The 19,340-nt window shown below is 39.7% G+C and overlaps 1 protein-coding gene across 1 annotated transcript; it reads right to left on the reverse strand.

Moving 5' to 3' along the window:
• Positions 1-610: 610 nt before the first annotated feature.
• Positions 611-16,532, reverse strand: LOC124216282 (uncharacterized). The gene is made up of 4 exons (XM_069135089.1): positions 16,257-16,532; positions 8,877-9,907; positions 8,161-8,547; positions 611-885 (listed from the first exon to the last, which is right to left on the reverse strand). The coding sequence occupies exons 1-4, from the start codon at positions 16,286-16,288 to the stop codon at positions 611-613; spliced, it is 1,725 nt and encodes a 574-aa protein (XP_068991190.1). The 5' UTR covers positions 16,289-16,532.
• Between the last annotated feature and the right edge of the window lie 2,808 nt (positions 16,533-19,340).

Here is a 19,340-nt window from a genome sequence, read left to right on the forward strand (position 1 = left end):
TATCGGAGCACCGTTAATATTGACTAAAAGTCTAAATTGTTTAAAATTGTGTTTGCGGAAACGTTGAGCGTTGATGATCCTTTTTGCACAATTTTCAACTCCTATATGTAAATATTTTCCAGTACCCATGTCACGGACATTTGTTGATACAGGAGTCTTCGATAAGTGTTTAGAGAGATGGCAAAAAGATATGGATCATTGACATAGGATCCGCGAACTAGTGATTGAGGACGAGTGTAAATGAAACGAAATGATGTGGAGAGGGAGAGGGATAATGATTAACAATTTTTATTGATCTTGATGTGGCGATACAAACCGTATCGCAAAAGAACGTTACACAGACTGACTGTTTACAGAGCGAGAGAACACATAGATTACACACATACATGATTTTGAGACAGTAGACAATACATGACATACAGCTGACAGGTTTTGAGTCGCGACACGGGCAAGCAGCGAGATTTGACGCAGAGACGGCAAGTAAACACTGCACGCGAGTGTGCGTCCATGCGTGAGGACGATTTTGAGTGCCGCGAGACACACATTTAACTAATTCGATACTTTGCCGAAACAATAAGGTACGCGAAGTTTGGGGAAATTTTTCTGTAGTTTACTTATTTAATATTTTCAATAATGCGTCAAGAGCACTTTGATAAATTTCACAGTTGATTGCCGATTCTGTTATTTTTTGATTAAATTCCTTATTTTTAGTAACTGCAGGATCTTTGAAAATGGCCATTACATCAGGATCAATATTTACATCAGGAATACTTTCAGGATCACTGTCGCTGTGTTGATCATCTGACGAGTCGTTAACTTCAGACTCAATTTCATTATTATGTTCTTCATCAGGTTCATCATTAGAACTTACGCTAGATACATCATCTGAATCATCGGGAAATGAAATACAATCGATACTATCTACATTTCTATCGATAGAAGCACTTATAGAATCATATTCTACATTACTTGGATTTATATCGATGTCACTAGCATTGTTACGATAATGAATAGCATCAAAATTAACTTAACGCAAACCGTGTCTATCTGTGAAAACTTAATTTTTTTATGCGTATTCAAATTTTGTAACTGTAGTTCGTCTTCAGATGATGTACATTCTGTCGTTTTACGCGTGCTTGAACATTGTGACTCACAAATATTTATTGGTAAAGAAGATGAAGTTTGTGAACTTGCAGCAATGTCACGTATATCATTTTCAGCTTTTTCTTTTGCTAATCGACGAAGGTGTAGAGAACTTACAACTTTATCATCATCTTTGCGTCTTTTCATTGTCAATCCTGTTGAGAATGTTTCATTGACAGTTTTGTATAGGAGGTGTTACACGCCAATTCTCTCAAGGCAGCGCACAGTGTTAAATCACGTTATCTGTAACGTGTAAGATGCCTGCGCTACTTAAATGTTCGTAACAAAAATATTTTATCCTCAACTTTCTAATGGTTTCCGCAGTTTGACCGAAATTTTTCATTTTCATCTTAGATCGCACGCGCCCTTCGATAAGCGTGGAATCACATTTAAAATTTATTTAATTCAGTGGTTCTGAAAAAAAGTGCACACTTGCCGGAAATTGTAGGATTGAGCAGGTTTCAGAAACGAAAAACCACTCGCCGGATGAGTACAGCTTTATCGAAGGTTTATTGAAAAAGCGCGAACGTGGATCACACAGAGTGCGAAAGGAAATGACCCCGCACGTTTTGATAGGAAAATTTCAGTCAATTGTTCTGAAATTTTGGGAAAATGCTGTCCAGGGTCCCCTGATCAAAAGTCTCCATGGCCACAAATCTGTACGAATCCAATTTTTTGAGCTGCAAGCAATAGAACATAAAATATGTGATATTTCACGACATATATCCTGACTAAACAAACGAGCGAGATTCATTGTTGTTTGATTATTGTTTACATCGTTAGTGAGGGCTCTTACGCATAAGGTTTTATTCTCGATATCGGAATGCAACACGTCATCAGTTATGGATCGCTTTTATAGGAACGGATGAGATGGACAATATTGAAAACGACGAAAAACTGATTCAAGGTTACTATTGTACATGTCAATCTGGGGCAAGAACACTAGGTACTTGTGTCCATGTGGCTTCGGTGATTTGGTTCTTGAGCTATGCCCGATTTCAGGATATGCATTATCCATCCACAAGATTATTGAATGCAGTCATGAATACACAGGAAGCTGTCGAAATAGAAGATATTCAAATATGCTGGAATATACCTACTCATTAGTTTATATAAAAAGACGAAATAAAATTTATTTTGCAAAATGTCACATATTTTATGTTCTATTGCCTGTACCTCGAAAAATTGGATTCGGACAGACTTGTGGCCATGGAGACTTTTGATCAGGGAACCCAGAACAGCATTTTCCTGAAATTTCAGAGCAATTGACTGAAAGCCATTTTCCTATCAAAACGTGCGGGGTCCTTTGCTAATTATGGTTGCTAAAGCTATACGACTGATCGACAGTCTAGAGAGCTCCTTCTCGTACCTACTTCGCTGAGAAGACTGACTATTGTCAACGCTAACGATGAGAATTTTGAAATTTCGGGGATAGAGGAAAGTGAGCGGGGAAAACACATACAGACGCGACTTACTCTATTATACAAAAGCCACAGACACAACACGCGGCGCTTGTTCTTTACCCTTGGTTAACATGACCAATTTCGTGAAATAAGAACGCTAAAAATTCAGCACTGCGTACAAATATTACGCGTAATGAAAAATAAAATTGTAGTTTTAGTCTTAAAATCTGAAAGATCTTCAAAAACCGCAGTTTTTAGAAAACATGATTTGTCATCAATGATATTAGGTAATTAGAGTTTATAAAGGGGCACATATTTTTGAAGTCTCAGAGTAAAATTTCTAATAATTTAAAGAGATTTAGTTAAAACCAGTAAAATTCTCTACAAATATTTTATAAAAATTTCATGAATCTTTTTGATGACGAATTTGTGATATTTTATTAACTGTATTTCAAGAAGAAAAACCCGAATGAATGATTTTATGGATGATGAAAATATGCTTTTACTTTTGTATTAAATAGAACGCATCCGTCTATCTTTGCTATTGAAAAGGCATGCATTTCAAAATATGTGTAATACTTTTTTACCTTTGTTGTGTATCACGACAACTCAAACAACTTTGTATCATAAACAACAAAACAACAAAGTGACTAATGTATAAACTGTAGATAAAATTATTTATTTATTGATTTTATATATATATATATATATATATATATATACCGAGACAATCTCTTGAAACTATGCATACCATGCGCATGCGCCAAATAATTCAATTTCATTGGTCGCTGAAATCGCCCCGCGGCGATGTTTTCGTCTGCTGAGCATGGCGCCAACGTAAACGAAATGAAACAAAAGCTGTAAATCTCTCGCGCGTAAAGCCGTGGATTGATGTTATGTTGCTGTTTACTTTTACGTAGCGTAAATTGTCACAGAAGAATAGTATCTTACAGCAATACCGTGGTCGATATCGGAAAATATTCAACCTATGCAATAAATAATTCAACGGAAGAGCAAATATCAAATGATACAGAAATTGGATGTTATTTATTGGAAGAAAAAATCTGAAATTCAATGCGAAATGTCATTAACAAGTGGAAGTCTGGACAGTCAGAGGTAGGTAAGTAAAAACAACGTTTATTGTGAACAGATTCTTTATTTACATCAAATTAAAAATACGTCTCATTAACGATTTAGGTATTGTGCATTTTATTGGAAACTAGTTGTATCCAAAAATACCAAAAGATCCTGTTTGATAATAATTGTCAAAGCGGGAATGAATTTGCAAGGCATAGAAGCATGTAGGTAAATTTCTAGTTACGTGATCGTTGACTATTACAATATTTTAACATGGATTCAATGATGAAATCCGTTTTTTTTTCCAGCAGGCTCGAAGTTTAAACTTTGATTAACACGAGGAAAATGATGCCTTACCTGATGGTCAAAACGTTCAGGTGGCAAGGATCCTGGTTTCTCGAGCGGTGCAATCATTATAACCATCGAACCTGATTGTTCCGTCAGACATCAGGTTCCAGAGTAAATTTCATCAGGCCATCGCCACCTTCTTAACATCAGTTGAGGCAAAATTGAAGAGTGGGATATACTACAGATCATAATGGCTGAATATCCCATCATTTCACATTGATCGAGCCAATAGCGATAAGTTTGTTAGTCAACCGTTGCTGCCAATTCATTCTACCAAGAAATCATTCTGTGCACCATTGTAATTCAAGCATTATTATTGACCAGCATTGTTTTTCAAACTTTATGCCATTTCATTTGGTATCTTATTTTGACGCTTACTTTCACTCTCTTTGGCATTCAATTCAGATAAACAGTTTTTCAAGTCCTCAATTAGATTGTAGGGTTGAATTTTGTGAGGCAAACTGAATCAATCTAAATCTAGAATTGTGAAATAACTTCAGTTAAAAATATCTTTAAATTTAATCTTAGTTGACGGTGTCATCAGGCTAGCTAGTTGCACGATAACTTATAACCAAATTCAATTCCACACTCTTTATAGGGTCCTACGCTAAGACTGAAAGCTTGTTAATCTCTATTCACCGTAATTATTTCTGCGTTTTATGTTAGCATTGTCTGGAGCAAAAAAAATCTCATTTTGAGATTGGAAATGGAATCTGAAACACAGAAGTTATCCAGTAGCACGAATTGAAAACCAAGAATTTTTTCATGGTTCCTGTAACAAAGGGACTCTTTCCACATATCCTTGTTACAAGGTGATGTTCGGAGGACTATGCACAAGATATTGTATCAAATAACATTATTTGGAAAAAAATCTTCATGAACTTCGTTAAAAATCAGATATTCATTTATTTTGATGGAACAAGGGATACAATCTTGAATCTGATAAGTCAATATCCTCGTAATAATGTTCTGACATTACTATAAAACATGATTGTCCTTGAAGCTAATTGTGACGTTGGGGCGCATTTTGAGAAAGTCGATTTTCAACTTGTGTCACAGGATGTGATCTACGTTCCTGAGTTCTGCGCTTCAGATAAGATTTTCTTTGTTTCGAACCGCACTAACGTGAAATACAAAATCATTTTAATAAATCTAATATTACTTGAATTTTTTATTTGAGTATTAGGTTCCCTTCATTTATTTAATCGAACATCATTGAAAATTTGCGAAATGAACTCTGATAATCATTGGAAAATTTTTAACAGTAGTAGCAATAATTCATTAACCGGAAAAAATACATTGACTACCGACTATTTGTAAGTTTTGTTGAACTATTTTCGAGAAAAAACAGATTCACAGTTCTATTACAGATAGTGAGATATTTAAATTTCTTGAACGCTCGGCTTAATGTCTTATTTTCAGAAGTGATAAAATTCAATATTACCACCTGAAATCACAAGAGAGTGAGAAAGTTTCTCAGTTGCTTGGAAGTGGCGATGATCTTTGTACGTGTGATGAATTGAATAGGCAGATAACAGTAAACATTAGAGATGTAATTATTTTGGCCGTATCACCTGTTGAAAGAAAAAAATTTCATTGTTATTTCTGATGTAAGAAATAATCAAAGTGATCAAATAAAGTGTTCCCACCTACCTGCTGCGTTTCTAATTTCTTCCAAGCACCCAACATTCAAACAGATTTCTCATTTCAGTCGAATGAAGCCAATTTTCAAAGAGCATTAGCATCAATTTTCCGAGTCACTACCTCGCCTGTTCGAGATTATAGCCTCAAAAATTTGTATGAACTACGTCGCCGCCAGAAACAGAGTTTGACACTGTCTCGTCAAGATATTCATGATTTTTTTTTAAATTACTCGTATGATGAAGTGCAAGTACAATCCATCATAATATTAACAAAAATATGGATATTCTCAGAGATATCTCTATTCGTTTGAAAGCAAAAAATTTCAAGTCGCCCAAAAATTAAGATTTTCGAGTATAAAATTAATTTTTTTTTTTTTCACTTATGGAAAGTACTAGTAACGAACTGACTCCATGATTTTTTGGCAACCCGTGGGCCAATCACATAAGAAAGGGCAGACGATATACGGATTTTGGCTTGTCGCGGATTGTCGCTCAACTATATAACACAGCCAAAAAAGCCTTGCACGATAATTTTGAAGACACTTCATATTACCTGTACCATGAGTTTCAAAGCCACACGTTGTTTATTCATCAATTTGTAACAAGAAATGTAAAATTTTTTTTTCCACGGCATTTTGCATTTTGCTACTAAAATAGAGGAAATTGATTTCACGACAGCTTGTTTTATCGAGAATGATGAGACGAACAACTTTTGTTTAAACAGTTTTCGTGTATGACCTATAACGAAGACGTTATTTAACAGAATGTGGGGTCTCGAAAGTTTGAACAATCGTTACGGACAAACCCGGACCTATCTTTTTGGGGCATGGGTGAAAATATGTTCGTCCGTCTTTAATGAACCTATGAAAAAATCGGCTAGGCTACGTTATTTCAGAATAGAACTTAATCTTATTCTCCTGGACTATTAGTGATGATTGACTATAGCGAGGAAGCGTGATGATTGTTAACGGTAGATTATAGTTGATTATCAATAAAGAATACTTTATGAGAGGAAGGTACAGAGTTGATACGATCTGTATCGCAAGAGAAGAGAGCGATAACTGACGATTTACAGGCGAGAATACACATTGATGATACACATACATAATTTTGAGACAGTAGATAATACATGAGATACAGCTGATTTGTTTTGCGTCGCAGCACGAGCAAGCGGTGAGATTTTACGCAGAGACGGCAAGTAAACATTGCACGCGAGTGTGCGTCCATGCGTGAGGACGATTTTAAGTGTGCGAGAAACATTTAACTTATTCGATACTTTGCCGAAACACATCTATAGGTTTTGTTCCTTGTGTTATTTTCAAATGTTCATCTTGTCTTAATTTGAACTCTTTTATTATATCAAGTCCAATAAGGAAGTCATACTCAAAATTTTTTTGATCTATTACGAAGACGTCCATATCTTTTTCTATATCCAAATTTTTATTCTTATGTTGATCACGCCCTGTGGTCGTTTCACGCTATTAATCGTAAGAAATGTTTCGGTATTAGTCTGGGCTGACTCTTTTGGTTTTATCCTTATTATTCTTGTACTTATTAAAGAAAAGTTTGACTCAAAATCGTAAACTGCTTCTGATCCTAGAGTATTATTCAACAAAATCTTTATTGTGAATAATGGTGTGACTATTCGTTTTTTTCCTCATCAGCGTATGAATCCATCTGTCAAAACGTGTTGTTAACTACGTAGTAAACAACGTAGTTAACTACATAGTTAACAACATAGTTAACTACATAGTTAACAACATAGTTAACTACACGTTTCGACAGATGGATTCATACGCTGATGAGGAAAAAAACGAATAGTCACACCATTAATCACAATAAAGATTTTGTTGAATAATACTCTAGGATCAGAAGCAGTTTACGATTTTGAGTCAAACTTTTCTTTAATAAGTACAAGAATAATGTCATGCAAATATTGCGCAACGATTATATAGGTATTTATATGTTTATTCAAACAGAGAATTGAATGATGATTGATAACAAAAAATGGTAAAAGGAAGTGTTAACGTTATATTATATTAAATTAGACGTGCGTTACGCCTGGAAGCAGTATTGAGACTGCTCGCACGGCCTCTCGCCGGGCTCGGCGACAGTGCATATGGAGTGCATAATCGCGTAATTTGAGCACTGCTGCCGATAAGAAAGCCAAGCGCATAAGGCGGGCCACGCTGCATGATAAATTTTGCACTCATCTAAATGATCCCCGGCATGTTCCTACGAGAGGATATGAACTGTTCCATTTCATTAGAAATGTTCCAGCTCCATCACATCCCCCGACGAAGACAAAGGCGCGTCTCTGCGGCTTCTGATTTCTCGTAGGATTCTTTCGTTACGTTTAGCTTGTGTCTCAATCCTGCGTTTTAATTTCCTTCGTTCTACTACTTCCAAAGCAGAGGGATTCCTTTGGCAACAATATCCGGCGAACGCCGAAATATAGGTGGGTATGTTAAATTTCCACAGCAAGAGTAGAATAGACAAGACGGATATCGTTCCAGAAACGGCAGCTATTGATGGGATCCCTATACCTTTGAAGTTAGCCCATGTATTGTTTACCCGAAGGGTCGCTTCGTTATTCGCGAGGACACTCTCAAGGTCTAAAATGGCTTGTCCTTGATCCTTGAGGGTATCCAAGTTAATCACGTGATGCAATACAATTTCCCGGCCCGTTACAAATTTGTTTAGCGGGGAAATGGTATCTGCATGTATTTCTGTTAATTGAGAAGTCATATGTTCTACGATTAATTTGACTCGCGTTTTCAAAGTTTGGAGTTCGCAGCTCTGATTCGTGGTTATCAGGGATGGCTTGGTGATTTGAATAATAAAAGTCTGCATTGAAGCGCATGTTATGGTTACCTCAATTGGCTTCGAAGGTAAGATTATTTGCGATCCCTGCGTTCTTATGTAAGCAATATCTGTGACGAGAAAACGACTCAGAGTGCATCCTCGTGGTATGGGATCAGTTATTTTCTCACAAAGTTCAATAGTATCGTTGCGATGTCCCACATCGCGGTAATCACCAATGAAATAATCGGTTATCTGTTTCAGTTGAGAAAATGTGACTTCTCTTATAAAATTCTTACGTACTAATTTCAAAGCATATGTTGGGTTAAGCGTTACATAAGTGTGATTTATTCTTACGGGTACCGGGGTATTCTGAATTATTACCCAAGGTTCCTTTTCTAAGTAAGGCACTGTGAGTATATAGATAAGTTTGCCTTATCTGTGGTTATAGTTAAATCACTTATTTTAATAAACTTCTCGTAATTTTCCTCCTTAATAGGTATTAGTGTCTTTTTGTCATTGGCGTCGAAAGCTTGAAGAGCTGTCATAAGCTCCTTTGGAGTAAAAAGGGTGTTATCGATGATACCATGCCTTCCTAATTGCACGGCAGTCATTACCAGGTCGATCAGTCTTTGCAGTTCCTTAATTTCAAATAAACTTAGAGTTATAGCTTCCATGTATTCCTGATAAGCAAGCGTTTCGTTACCTTTTATTTTTAATGATTCTAATTGTCCCCATACAGTTTCCAAAGAGTGTTTAAGTTTGAGCTGATTTGTATTCAAGATATTAATTTGGACTTGATTTATGTGCAAGGACTTGGTTACAACAAGATTTAGAGTGTCCGTTACATTTTTTAGTGAGGCTAGATTCCTATTAATTATTTCCAAATCATCCGCGTCAGCAGTTCCATAGATTGATTTTTGGATTGTTCCTAAAAAGTTAAACATTCCTCTTTTCGGTCTGATGTTTGGCGTGAGATAAGATTTCCTTAGGGGATACATTTCATTTGCCAGGCCCGTCAGAAGGACATGTTTTCCAAATACCGCCTCAGCTTCGCGCGAGGCTTCGTAAGTAACGTCGCTCGACGCGAGCGCTTTCGGAGTACTTGTTTTGGTTCCGTGGGATTGAGATTCCCTTAATTTAGAGGGGCGGCGCGTCATTTGAAGAATAGGCGCACCCAAGTCTAAAATGACTTCCAAAATATTCTTGTGTGACGAGGCACGGGCAAATTCTAAATCTAAAGCGTCCAGGGCGGACTGGGCGAGGGATCGCTGACCAGGGTTCCAATGGTCCAGATAGGTATCCCGTATCGTCTGGAGGCCTCCGAGTTTGTCGTGAATGTCGAGTAATGGTTTGGTGAACCCACTTGCGTCAATGGATTGGAATATCTTCCATCTTTCCTGGTACATGTATACTTTGCCCACTTCCTCCTGGAGTAAAGTCCCATTGATAACTGAGACATCGAAGTAGGCTAGGGACAGACTGCTACACCTATAACAAAAGAAACTTAGACTCTATTCCGTGGAGATCCAATTGTTACCCTGAACCCGTTTGAGTTTAATTCTAGGGATTGGATCGTTTTCCCTTGGTCCGGTGTCGTATTCGTAGTACGGTTTGGTATTATTCAGATGGGTCTTCCAATAAGACGCTGTGGAATCATCCGCGGTTTTCTTGTAAGTGATATTTCCTTTTTGTTCGTTGATCTCGACGACGACGAATGGTCCATTCCAAATCCTTTCCAAGGCGTTCTGTCGCGTATGGTTCTTGATCATTACTTTATCTCCCACTTGATATAAAGGAGTTTGTCGTCGTGTTCCTTGGTCCACTTGTTTTTGGTTTTTCTCTCTGGATTTGGTAAGCCAGACCAGAGCTTTCTCGAACCGTTCCTCCCATTTTCGTATCCACAACATTTTCTTACTAATCACGGTTTCCAATAGGTTTTCGCGGAAACCGTCAGGATTGTTGGCTTCGTGACAGAACATGAGGTTGTGAGGCGTTTCACCTGTTGATTGATGAACGGAAGTGTTATAGGCACGTGCCATTTCTATTGAAACCTTTTCCCAAGTGTGTATTCTCTCTTTGCAGGCAGTTCGAATATAGTCTTTCAAGACACCATGCATTCGTTCTATAGAGCCGTTCGACTGCGGGTGATATGCAGTTGTGGTGATATGTTTGATATTATAGTGTTCGAGAAAGGAATCGGTCAGCTCGTTACAAAACTCCTTTCCCATGTCCGTCAAGATTACTTTGGGGCACCCGAAGTTACCTATCCAGTACTCTGATAGAGCCTTGATAACTTCTGTCGCGGTTTTGTTCGTAAGTGGGGCACATTTAATGAATTTAGTTATTGAATCCTGCATCGTGAGGATATATCGGTGTTTATTCCAAGATTCGACCAGAGGTCCGACGATATCTATTGAAATTTGATCGTTAGGTTTTTCAGCAAAGGTTTCGAAAAGAATAGCGGGTGATTTCATTTGTATCCTTTCCTTTTTATACATCTGACACGTGGGGCATGCCTGGATAAAGGAATTGATATCATTCTCCATACGTGACCATACGCCGTTTCTTTTACTCGGTCAATTGTTTTTGCTAGGCCGAAGTGTCCATTGATGTCGTTGTGAGCGCTGGCCATGATTTCTTTCTGTTGCTGTTTGTTAGGCACATCCTTTCCTGTCAAGCAAAATGATATGTCTGCACCTGAGTCCTGACGTATCCTCTTGAGATCTTCAATGATCGAATTGGTTTCTTCTTTGGTGGTTTTCTTAGGGTCAATCCAGAAGTATATCTTTTCGTACCTTTTCGGATGAATGTAGTTTCTGAGTTTCTCACGTCTATCAGTCTGATTCTTTGGTATAATCAGGGTGTTGTCAGAGGCATCCTTTTCTTCTAGGGTAATCTTCACCCATTTGCCGTCCTCCCCTTTTCGATTTCGGTTGGGAACGAGTTTGATGTGAGATTCTGTCCTGCCTGTTGTGAGTGACAATCTCTCGATGTCAATGTGGCGTGCGGCAATATGGTGGACCCACTTGGGATTCCTGTCAATGGGTGTGATTTCGTATAGTCCCTTTTCCAATTCGGTGAGTTTTCCGAAGATCTCTTCCTTTGTGCGAAAGACTCTGGATAACTCATCCGCTACTACGTTACTTTTTCCCGAAACATGTTCTATCAGGAATGAGTATTCCTCCAATCTTAGTCTCCAACGCAGCAGGCGTTGACTGGGGTCTACGCAATTTTTCAGCCATACGAGTGCACGATGATCGGTGCGGATGATGAAGGGTTTATCCGGTGTATTGAGCAAATATACTCTTAGTCTCTTGACGGCCCATACAACAACAAGCATCTCCTTCTCCGTCGTACTGTAATTCCTTTCCGCATCATTCAGGGTTCGAGATAAGAAATATATGGGGTGGCCGTCTTGAGATAGTACCGCTCCAATTCCATCGTTTGACGCGTCGGTGGTTACGACGTATTGTTTAGCTGGGTCTGATCTCACAAGTATCGGTGGTGTGACCAACTTTTCTTTCAGGGTTTCGAAGGCTTCTTGGCAGGCTGCTGACCAATCCCATGGGATGTCCTTTCTTGTTAACCTTGTTAATGGTTTCGCTAACATTGAATAGTTTTGTATGAACTTTCGGTAATACCCCGTCAAACCAAGGAAGGATCGAATCGTCTTAACGTTGACTGGAACGGGTAATTGTTGTATCGCTCTGGTCTTTTCCGGATCTGGTTTGCTTCCTTCGTCAGTGATGACATATTCGAGGTATCTCACTTCAGTTTTCATGAAGGCGCACTTCTCTGGCTGGAGTTTCAAGTTACATTGTCTTAAACGCTGAAATACGGTTCTTACATTTCGATGGTGTTCTTCCTCCGTTTCACCAAAAATTATTACGTCATCAATGTAGACGCAACAGATCTTCTGATTCAATCCTCTCAGCGCATCGTTCATCATGCGTTGGAAGGTCGCAGGAGCGTTCTGTAATCCGAAAGGCATTCGTTGGTATTCGAAATGCCCGTCGGGGGTTGAGAAGGCAGTGTATTTCTTGGAGTCAGTAGCCATGTTGATCTGGTGGAATCCTGCGGCCATGTCGACAGTAGTAAAGAACTTGGCCCTTCCCATGTGATCGAGTAAATCCTCGATTATTGGTATCGGATAAGAATCCTGAACGGTAAGTTCATTAATCTTCCTGAAATCGATCACAATTCTATACTTGGGCTTTCCGTCGGGGCCCGGTTTTTTGGGTACAACCCAAACTGGCGAGTTGTATGGCGACTCGGATTCCGTTATTATTCCTTGTTTCAACATTTTCTCTACTCCCTTTTTTACAACCTGCTGGTGCAGCTGTGGAGCACGGAAACTTTTCACATTTACAATGCGTTGAGGATCTGACAACTCGATGCGATGTTCAGCCATTGAAGTTCCATTGACCATGTCTTCCTCCTGTAAGGCAAAGATATCGCTGAAATCCTGAAGAATACTCCAAATTTCTTTCTGGTACTCATCCGGTAGGTGTTTCAAGTCGACAGTATGTTGGAGCGCCTGCTCTCTTTCATCACGTGGTTGTTGCCATACACCCGGGGTCGACATACTCTTTACTCGGTGGACTTGGACGTTCTCCAGTCCGAGCTCGATAGCTTCGTCTTCAGCGGTGGTGATGATTCCATAAGCCGTACCATGATTGTTCGTGTGTACAATCTGCACCGGGATATTTTCCATAGGCATTCCGTCTTTATAGACCATGCGTAACATGAGATCGAGATTCTTTTCGTCGGTATCGATGGCAATTTTGTTCACCGAATTTGGTTTAAATCGAATTTTTCGGTCGCTACTAAGGTGGTGTATCTTATTCTTCAGGGTGAGCGTCGAGGCATTCAACTGGAAATCTCGCCTCCTCATAAACGGGTTTCCCATGATTCCATCTTCGTCGTCAGGCAGATAATCGTCTGGTATAATGACGAATTCGTCCTTTAGCCCCATGTGACTTAGTACAGCAATTTCATTCGCGGAATTTAGCGCTTTGCCAGTCTTAAAGGAAATTTTGCGTTTGATAATTGGACAAATTTGTTTATCCGATGGATGAATAACCTTCCGTTTTATGAGGTTTATTGATGCACCTGTATCGACCATAAGGGCTACTCCTTTCTTTGTTTCTCCAAATTTTATTACAGCACACTGTAGTAACCCCTGTGAAACTGAACATACACGGGCTCCTGTTGGCACTCGTCCTCTAGTTCGTCCTCCTGTCCCTTTATTTCCTCTTCCTCTGACTGGAGTTCCTCTGACGTGCAATTGACTTGGTCGTTGGGCGGTTTGTCTTTGAGGCTGGCGTTTTGAAAATTTGCGTCTCGCTTATTGCCGTTAGTATTAGGGCGTTGGTCGTTCTGTGGTCGGCGCGGAGCGTAGCAGTTCCGGCTGTAGTGTCCTCTGGTTCCGCAATTATGACATACTGCTTGTTGTTCATGGGCGGTCCGATGTGTGTTACAGGTGTGGCATTCACATCTCTGGAGTTCTTTATCTTCATCTTGTTCCGCTTCATCGTGGTGGTGGACAGACGGTGGTGGTCGAGGAGTTGACCTTGGCGAGTTCGTCAAGGTTCTTTGTTGTACCTGGAATCTTCGCGTATCTGATGCGCTGCTTGGCCCATAAATTTGGGACTTGTTCCAAAACGTGGGTTTCGAGGCTGTGTCGTTACTGTTCATCAGCTGTTGTTGATGCATTTGGAAATTCAATTCCTCGCCTTCGGCTTCTTTCGCAGCCTTCTGGGCTTCTAGTAACTTGAAGTACTGACGGTTTTTGACTTGATGGAATATCCTCGGATTAAGTCCGTACTACTGGCACACTCTATTTTCGAGGTCTTGAAGATTAGGATCGATGTTCGCTCGTAGTTGTTGATTCGAGAAGGCAGCTACGAGGTCTTGGTAGATCTGATTGAATTTGAGATTGTAGGCGTCCACAGTGTCGCCCTTTTGGCCTGTTCTGCCAAGCTCCATTTCCACAGTGGTGGCACTTTTCTCGACAATAACGGCTGATCTTATGACTTCGAGTAAAGTTGGGATTGTACGAGGTCTCCTCTGGTTGATGGTCTTCTGAAGAGCTCCTCCTGTCTTCAAGCTGATTACCATGCTCAAAAACGGGAAACCTTGGGTTGGCATAACTACCATATCGGCGGCTTTTACTTGCATGATCCAAGCGTGTACGTCTTCGCCTGCTTTTCCTTCCAGTCTGCAATCAATCATCTTGATGGCTTGAAACGCGGGTAGGAAATCTTGGATCGCATAGGGCTCGTCCGCTGGGCGATTTGGTTCTCCGGGGTATCTTCCGGCAGCATCGGGGCGTAGGCTGACATCATTCAAGTAAGCTTCCGTTCGTGCATACGGGCCTGGGTCTCTTGGATTCCGAGGGGGAAACACGTCTCGGGGTGGCGCAGTTGCAGGTAGTTGAATTCTTGTTTGGTTTCTTCGCGCAAGTTCCTCAATGTTTCTCATTATCTCCTGCTGTTGGCGTAAAGCTTCGGGATCACTCAGCAACTGGGACATACTGAACGTCACAGTGTCCGGACGACGATGTGGTAAAATAGCAGACATTTCCAAGGCTCTTCGAAGTTCATCCTCTTCTTGCTGTTCTAGACGACGACGCGGGACGTTGTTACGGGTATTGCTACCAGTACCTCGTGGGATTTCGTAATCCGTCGGACCATTAGGCCACTGTGGACTAGGCCTTGGTGTGAGGCGTACGTTCGGCATCCGTGATAAACGTCGGCTTTCCTCGAGAACGCGTTGCAGTGTCGAATCCGTATCCGACAAGATATCATGGTTTACATTGGCTCGCGCGGTGGAGAATCGGTCGTTTTCTAATGAGCGATTTTGGTGAAGGGTCGGTATTGGCATCGCATTTATACCTTGATGGTCCGAGTCTGAATTGGCTGGGGAGCCCACCTCATTGATGCGCGGTGTCGGTGGCAGCAATCGGTTTTGAGCGAGCCCGTATAATGCCGAGTAACGTGGTGGGTTTGTTACGATTGAGGGAGCTATCTGAGTAGGACCTTCCACCTCTGATTCAACGAGACGCGCGGTATCTAGTTGAATTCGCGGTATCGCTCCGGTATGGTTTCCGGGCGGTCTCAAAATATTAGAAACATTCGGATCATCGCTAGTTGTTAAGCGATAATAGTTATTGATTGCTTCTCGATTGGTATTACTATTTGTAAGAGCTTCCTCTTGACGGTTTTCTTCGGTTAATTGGTGATTCGGTTGTTGCATTTCCTGAAACATTTGGTTGGTGACGCTTTCAAGCGTGTCTTCGGGACGCGGAACTGTTTTAGAGTTTTGATTTATTTCTACATTATTGCGACGAATGAAGTCGTGTTCACGACGTTCTTGATTTCTCAATTGAATAAAACGGGTAACCTCTTCTATAGGCAAATCTTCGCGGCGAGCAAGTTGACGCGCAGTTAACCTCTCTCCGTTTAATTGCTCTAGACCAAGACGGTATCTGCCCATTGCAGTTAAATCATTACGTTCGGTGGCTTCTTGTAGCCTATTCGCAAGCTGAGTCATTTGGTTCGTCAAATCCCAAAATCTCTCTTCAAACCGGGATTCAGAAGTGACGGATTGTCCATCTTCTGCAGTCTCAACAATAGTGGGAGGTACTGCCGATCTCCGGTCATTGTTTTCGTTCACGTCCATTGTGAATTTATTTTTTGAATTTACCTTGAGTCAAGCTTTGACTTTATTTATTTGAATGATTCAAGTTTGACCATCAAATTCTTAGTTTCGATCACGATTTGTCCTTCGATAAGTTTATGGTGACTCGAGTAAGTAACAAAATGCTTGTACTCACGCTAGGAGTAGCCAAATTGAGGTGTGAAGCATCACACTCGAAGATCGTGGTAGCCGTCGGTACGAGGCTTCGATGTCCTGGAGTCTCTGACAGGCACCGGGGGCAAGAATATAAGAGCGGTTCGAGTCTGAGTGTCCTTATTCTCACTTCACTTCACTTAGACGGTTTAAACGCGAAGTTTATTGTATCTAAGGAGTGCAGAATTTTATACTTGCTTCCTTTCCAATAAATACACAAGTTTACTATGGGAATTGTCCAGTGTAGAATCAGGCGGTCTACACTCAGTCCCTGGTTATCAAGCGGTCTACACGCAGTCCTTGATTGTCTACGCAAGGCGGCCTTTCACTCTATCCCTTGCTAGGTACAATTCGTAATAATTACTTATAAACGCGTAGCCGAAGGTTCGCGCGTGAATTTATTGGGCTTACGCACTCACTTCCACAATTCGTCACTGTGATCCGGCCGTTTGATACGCGCGCCGCGTTCGTTGGATTAAACCGGATCCTGGCAGGATCGCCAAATTTGTCATGCAAATATTGCGCAACGATTATATAGGTATTTATATGTTTATTCAAACAGAGAATTGAATGATGATTGATAACAAAAAATGGTAAAAGGAAGTGTTAACGTTATATTATATTAAATTAGACGTGCGTTACGCCTGGAAGCAGTATTGAGACTGCTCACACGGCCTCTCGCCGGGCTCGGCGACAGTGCATATGAAGTGCATAATCGCGTAATTTGAGCACTGCTGCCGATAAGAAAGCCAAGCGCATAAGGCGGGCCACGCTGCATGATAAATTTTGCACTCATCTAAATGATCCCAGGCATGTTCCTACGAGAGGATATAAACTGTTACATTTCATTAGAAATGTTCCAGCTCCATCACAATAATAAGGATAAAACCAAAAAAGTCAGCCCAGACTAATACCGAAACATTTCTTACGATTAATAGCGTAAAACGACCACAGGGCGTGATCAACATAAGAATAAAAATTTGGATATAGAAAAAGATATGGACGTCTACGTAATAGATCAAAAAAATTTTGAGTATGACTTCCTTATTGGACTTGATATAATAAAAGAGTTCAAATTAAGACAAGATGAACATTTGAAAATAACACAAGGAACAAAACCTATAGATGTGTTTCGGCAAAGTATCGAATAAGTTAAATGTTTCTCGCACACTCAAAATCGTCCTCACGCATGGACGCACACTCGCGTGCGATGTTTACTTGCCGTCTCTGCGTAAAATCTCACCGCTTGCTCGTGCTGCGACGCAAAACAAATCAGCTGTATCTCATGTATTATCTACTGTCTCAAAATTATGTATGTGTATCATCAATGTGTATTCTCGCCTGTAAATCGTCAGTTATCGCTCTCTTCTCTTGCGATACAGATCGTATCAACTCTGTACCTTCCTCTCATAAAGTATTCTTTATTGATAACCAACTATAATCTACCGTTAACAATCATCCCGCTTCCTCGCTATAGTCAATCATCACTAATAGTCCAGGAGAATAAGATTAAGTTTTATTCTGAAATAACGTAGCCTAGCCGATTTTTTTATAGGTTCATTAGAGACGGACGAACATATTTTCACCCATGCCCCAAAAAGATAGGTCCGGGTTTGTCCGTAACGATTGTTCAAACTTTCGAGACCCCACATTCTGTTAAATAACGTCTTCGTTATAGGTCATACACGAAAACTGTTCAAACAAAAGTTGTTCGTCTCATCATTCTCGATAAAACAAGCTGTCGTGAGATCAATTTCTTCTATTTTAGTAGCAAAATGCAGAATGCCGTAGAAAAAAAAATTTTACATTTCTTGTTACAAATTGATGAATAAACAACGTGTGGCTTTGAAACTCATGGTACAGGTAATATGAAGTGTCTTCAAAATTATCGTGCAAGGCTTTTTTGGCTGTGTTATATAGTTGAGCGACAATCCGCGACAAGCCAAAATCCGTATATCGTCTGCCCTTTCTTATGTGATTGGCCCACGGGTTGCCAAAAAATCATGGAGTCAGTTCGTTACTAGTACTTTCCATAAGTGAAAAAAAAAAAAATTAATTTTATACTCGAAAATCTTAATTTTTGGGCGACTTGAAATTTTTTGCTTTCAAACAAATAGAGATATCTTTGAGAATATTCATATTTTTGTAAATATTATGATGGATTGTACTTGCACTTCATCATACGAGCAACTTAAAAAAAAAACATGAATATCTTGACGAGAACCGGAGATAACGGTGTTTAAGTGTTATTTTGTTTATTGTTGTTGTGATTAATATTAAGGGAGAAGAAAATCTGCTATCTCGCAACACCCCAAGGCATCACCGTGAATTTTTTCAGATCTCTAGGTGTGTTGTATCTAGTAAAAAAAAATTTCTGAACGTTCGTCGAGCGGCGTTAGTCGGCGGAATGAAGCTGGGCGGCGCGGCGGCGTGGTGGGGGGCTCGAGGCTTCGCGCGCCCGGCTGTTCTCACCGCTTAATTAACAACTCAATAACTCCGTTAATAATGATCGTACATTTTTTTTTCTGTCGAACCGTGCTATTTTTTTCTCAACAATTCGAATCTGTAATTAGATTTTTAATATTACAATATATTTTTTTCTTTTGGATTTTAGACATATTCTTAGGAAATATTGCTATAAATAACTTTGGATTTATAATATCTGTGAATTTTAAGATAAAATAAGATTGTAAAAAACCTAATTACGGTGGTGTGAGTATGTATACATATAATATATTATCAGATAGCTGTAACTTTTTTCTATCAACTCAAAATCGCTTGAAATTTTCAGGGAAAATACTTCATTCTTTCCCCAAACAACGCTGAAAATTTTTAGCTTAGAGTCGAAGTTGTTAACGAGCTATGAATTATCAAAATGTTCAAGTTTCCCCATAATATTTCGTATTTCATGGCATTAACGAGCTGTGAATTTGAATCATGCCATGAAATACGAATTATTATGTGGTAAACTTGAACATTTTGAAAATTCACAGCTCGTTAACAACTTCGACTCAAAGCTGTAAATTTTCAGCATTGTTTGGGGAAAGAATGAAGTATTTTCCCTGAA

Source organism: Neodiprion pinetum, chromosome 4 (assembly GCF_021155775.2).
Source record: "Neodiprion pinetum isolate iyNeoPine1 chromosome 4, iyNeoPine1.2, whole genome shotgun sequence".
In the NCBI taxonomy this organism is placed as follows: Eukaryota; Metazoa; Arthropoda; class Insecta; order Hymenoptera; family Diprionidae; genus Neodiprion; species Neodiprion pinetum.

Bases quoted from the DNA above. Each gene is read 5' to 3' on its own strand.
- LOC124216282 (XM_069135089.1), bottom strand. From the start codon at position 16,288: ATGCTTCACACCTCAATTTGGCTACTCCTAGC. The intron at 9,908-16,256 runs GTGAGTACAAGC...CTTTTGTTATAG, and splicing joins TCAATTTGGCTACTCCTAGC to GTGTAGCAGTCTGTCCCTAG. The intron at 8,548-8,876 runs GTGATTTAACTA...TTCTCGTCACAG, and splicing joins CGAGAAGTTTATTAAAATAA to ATATTGCTTACATAAGAACG.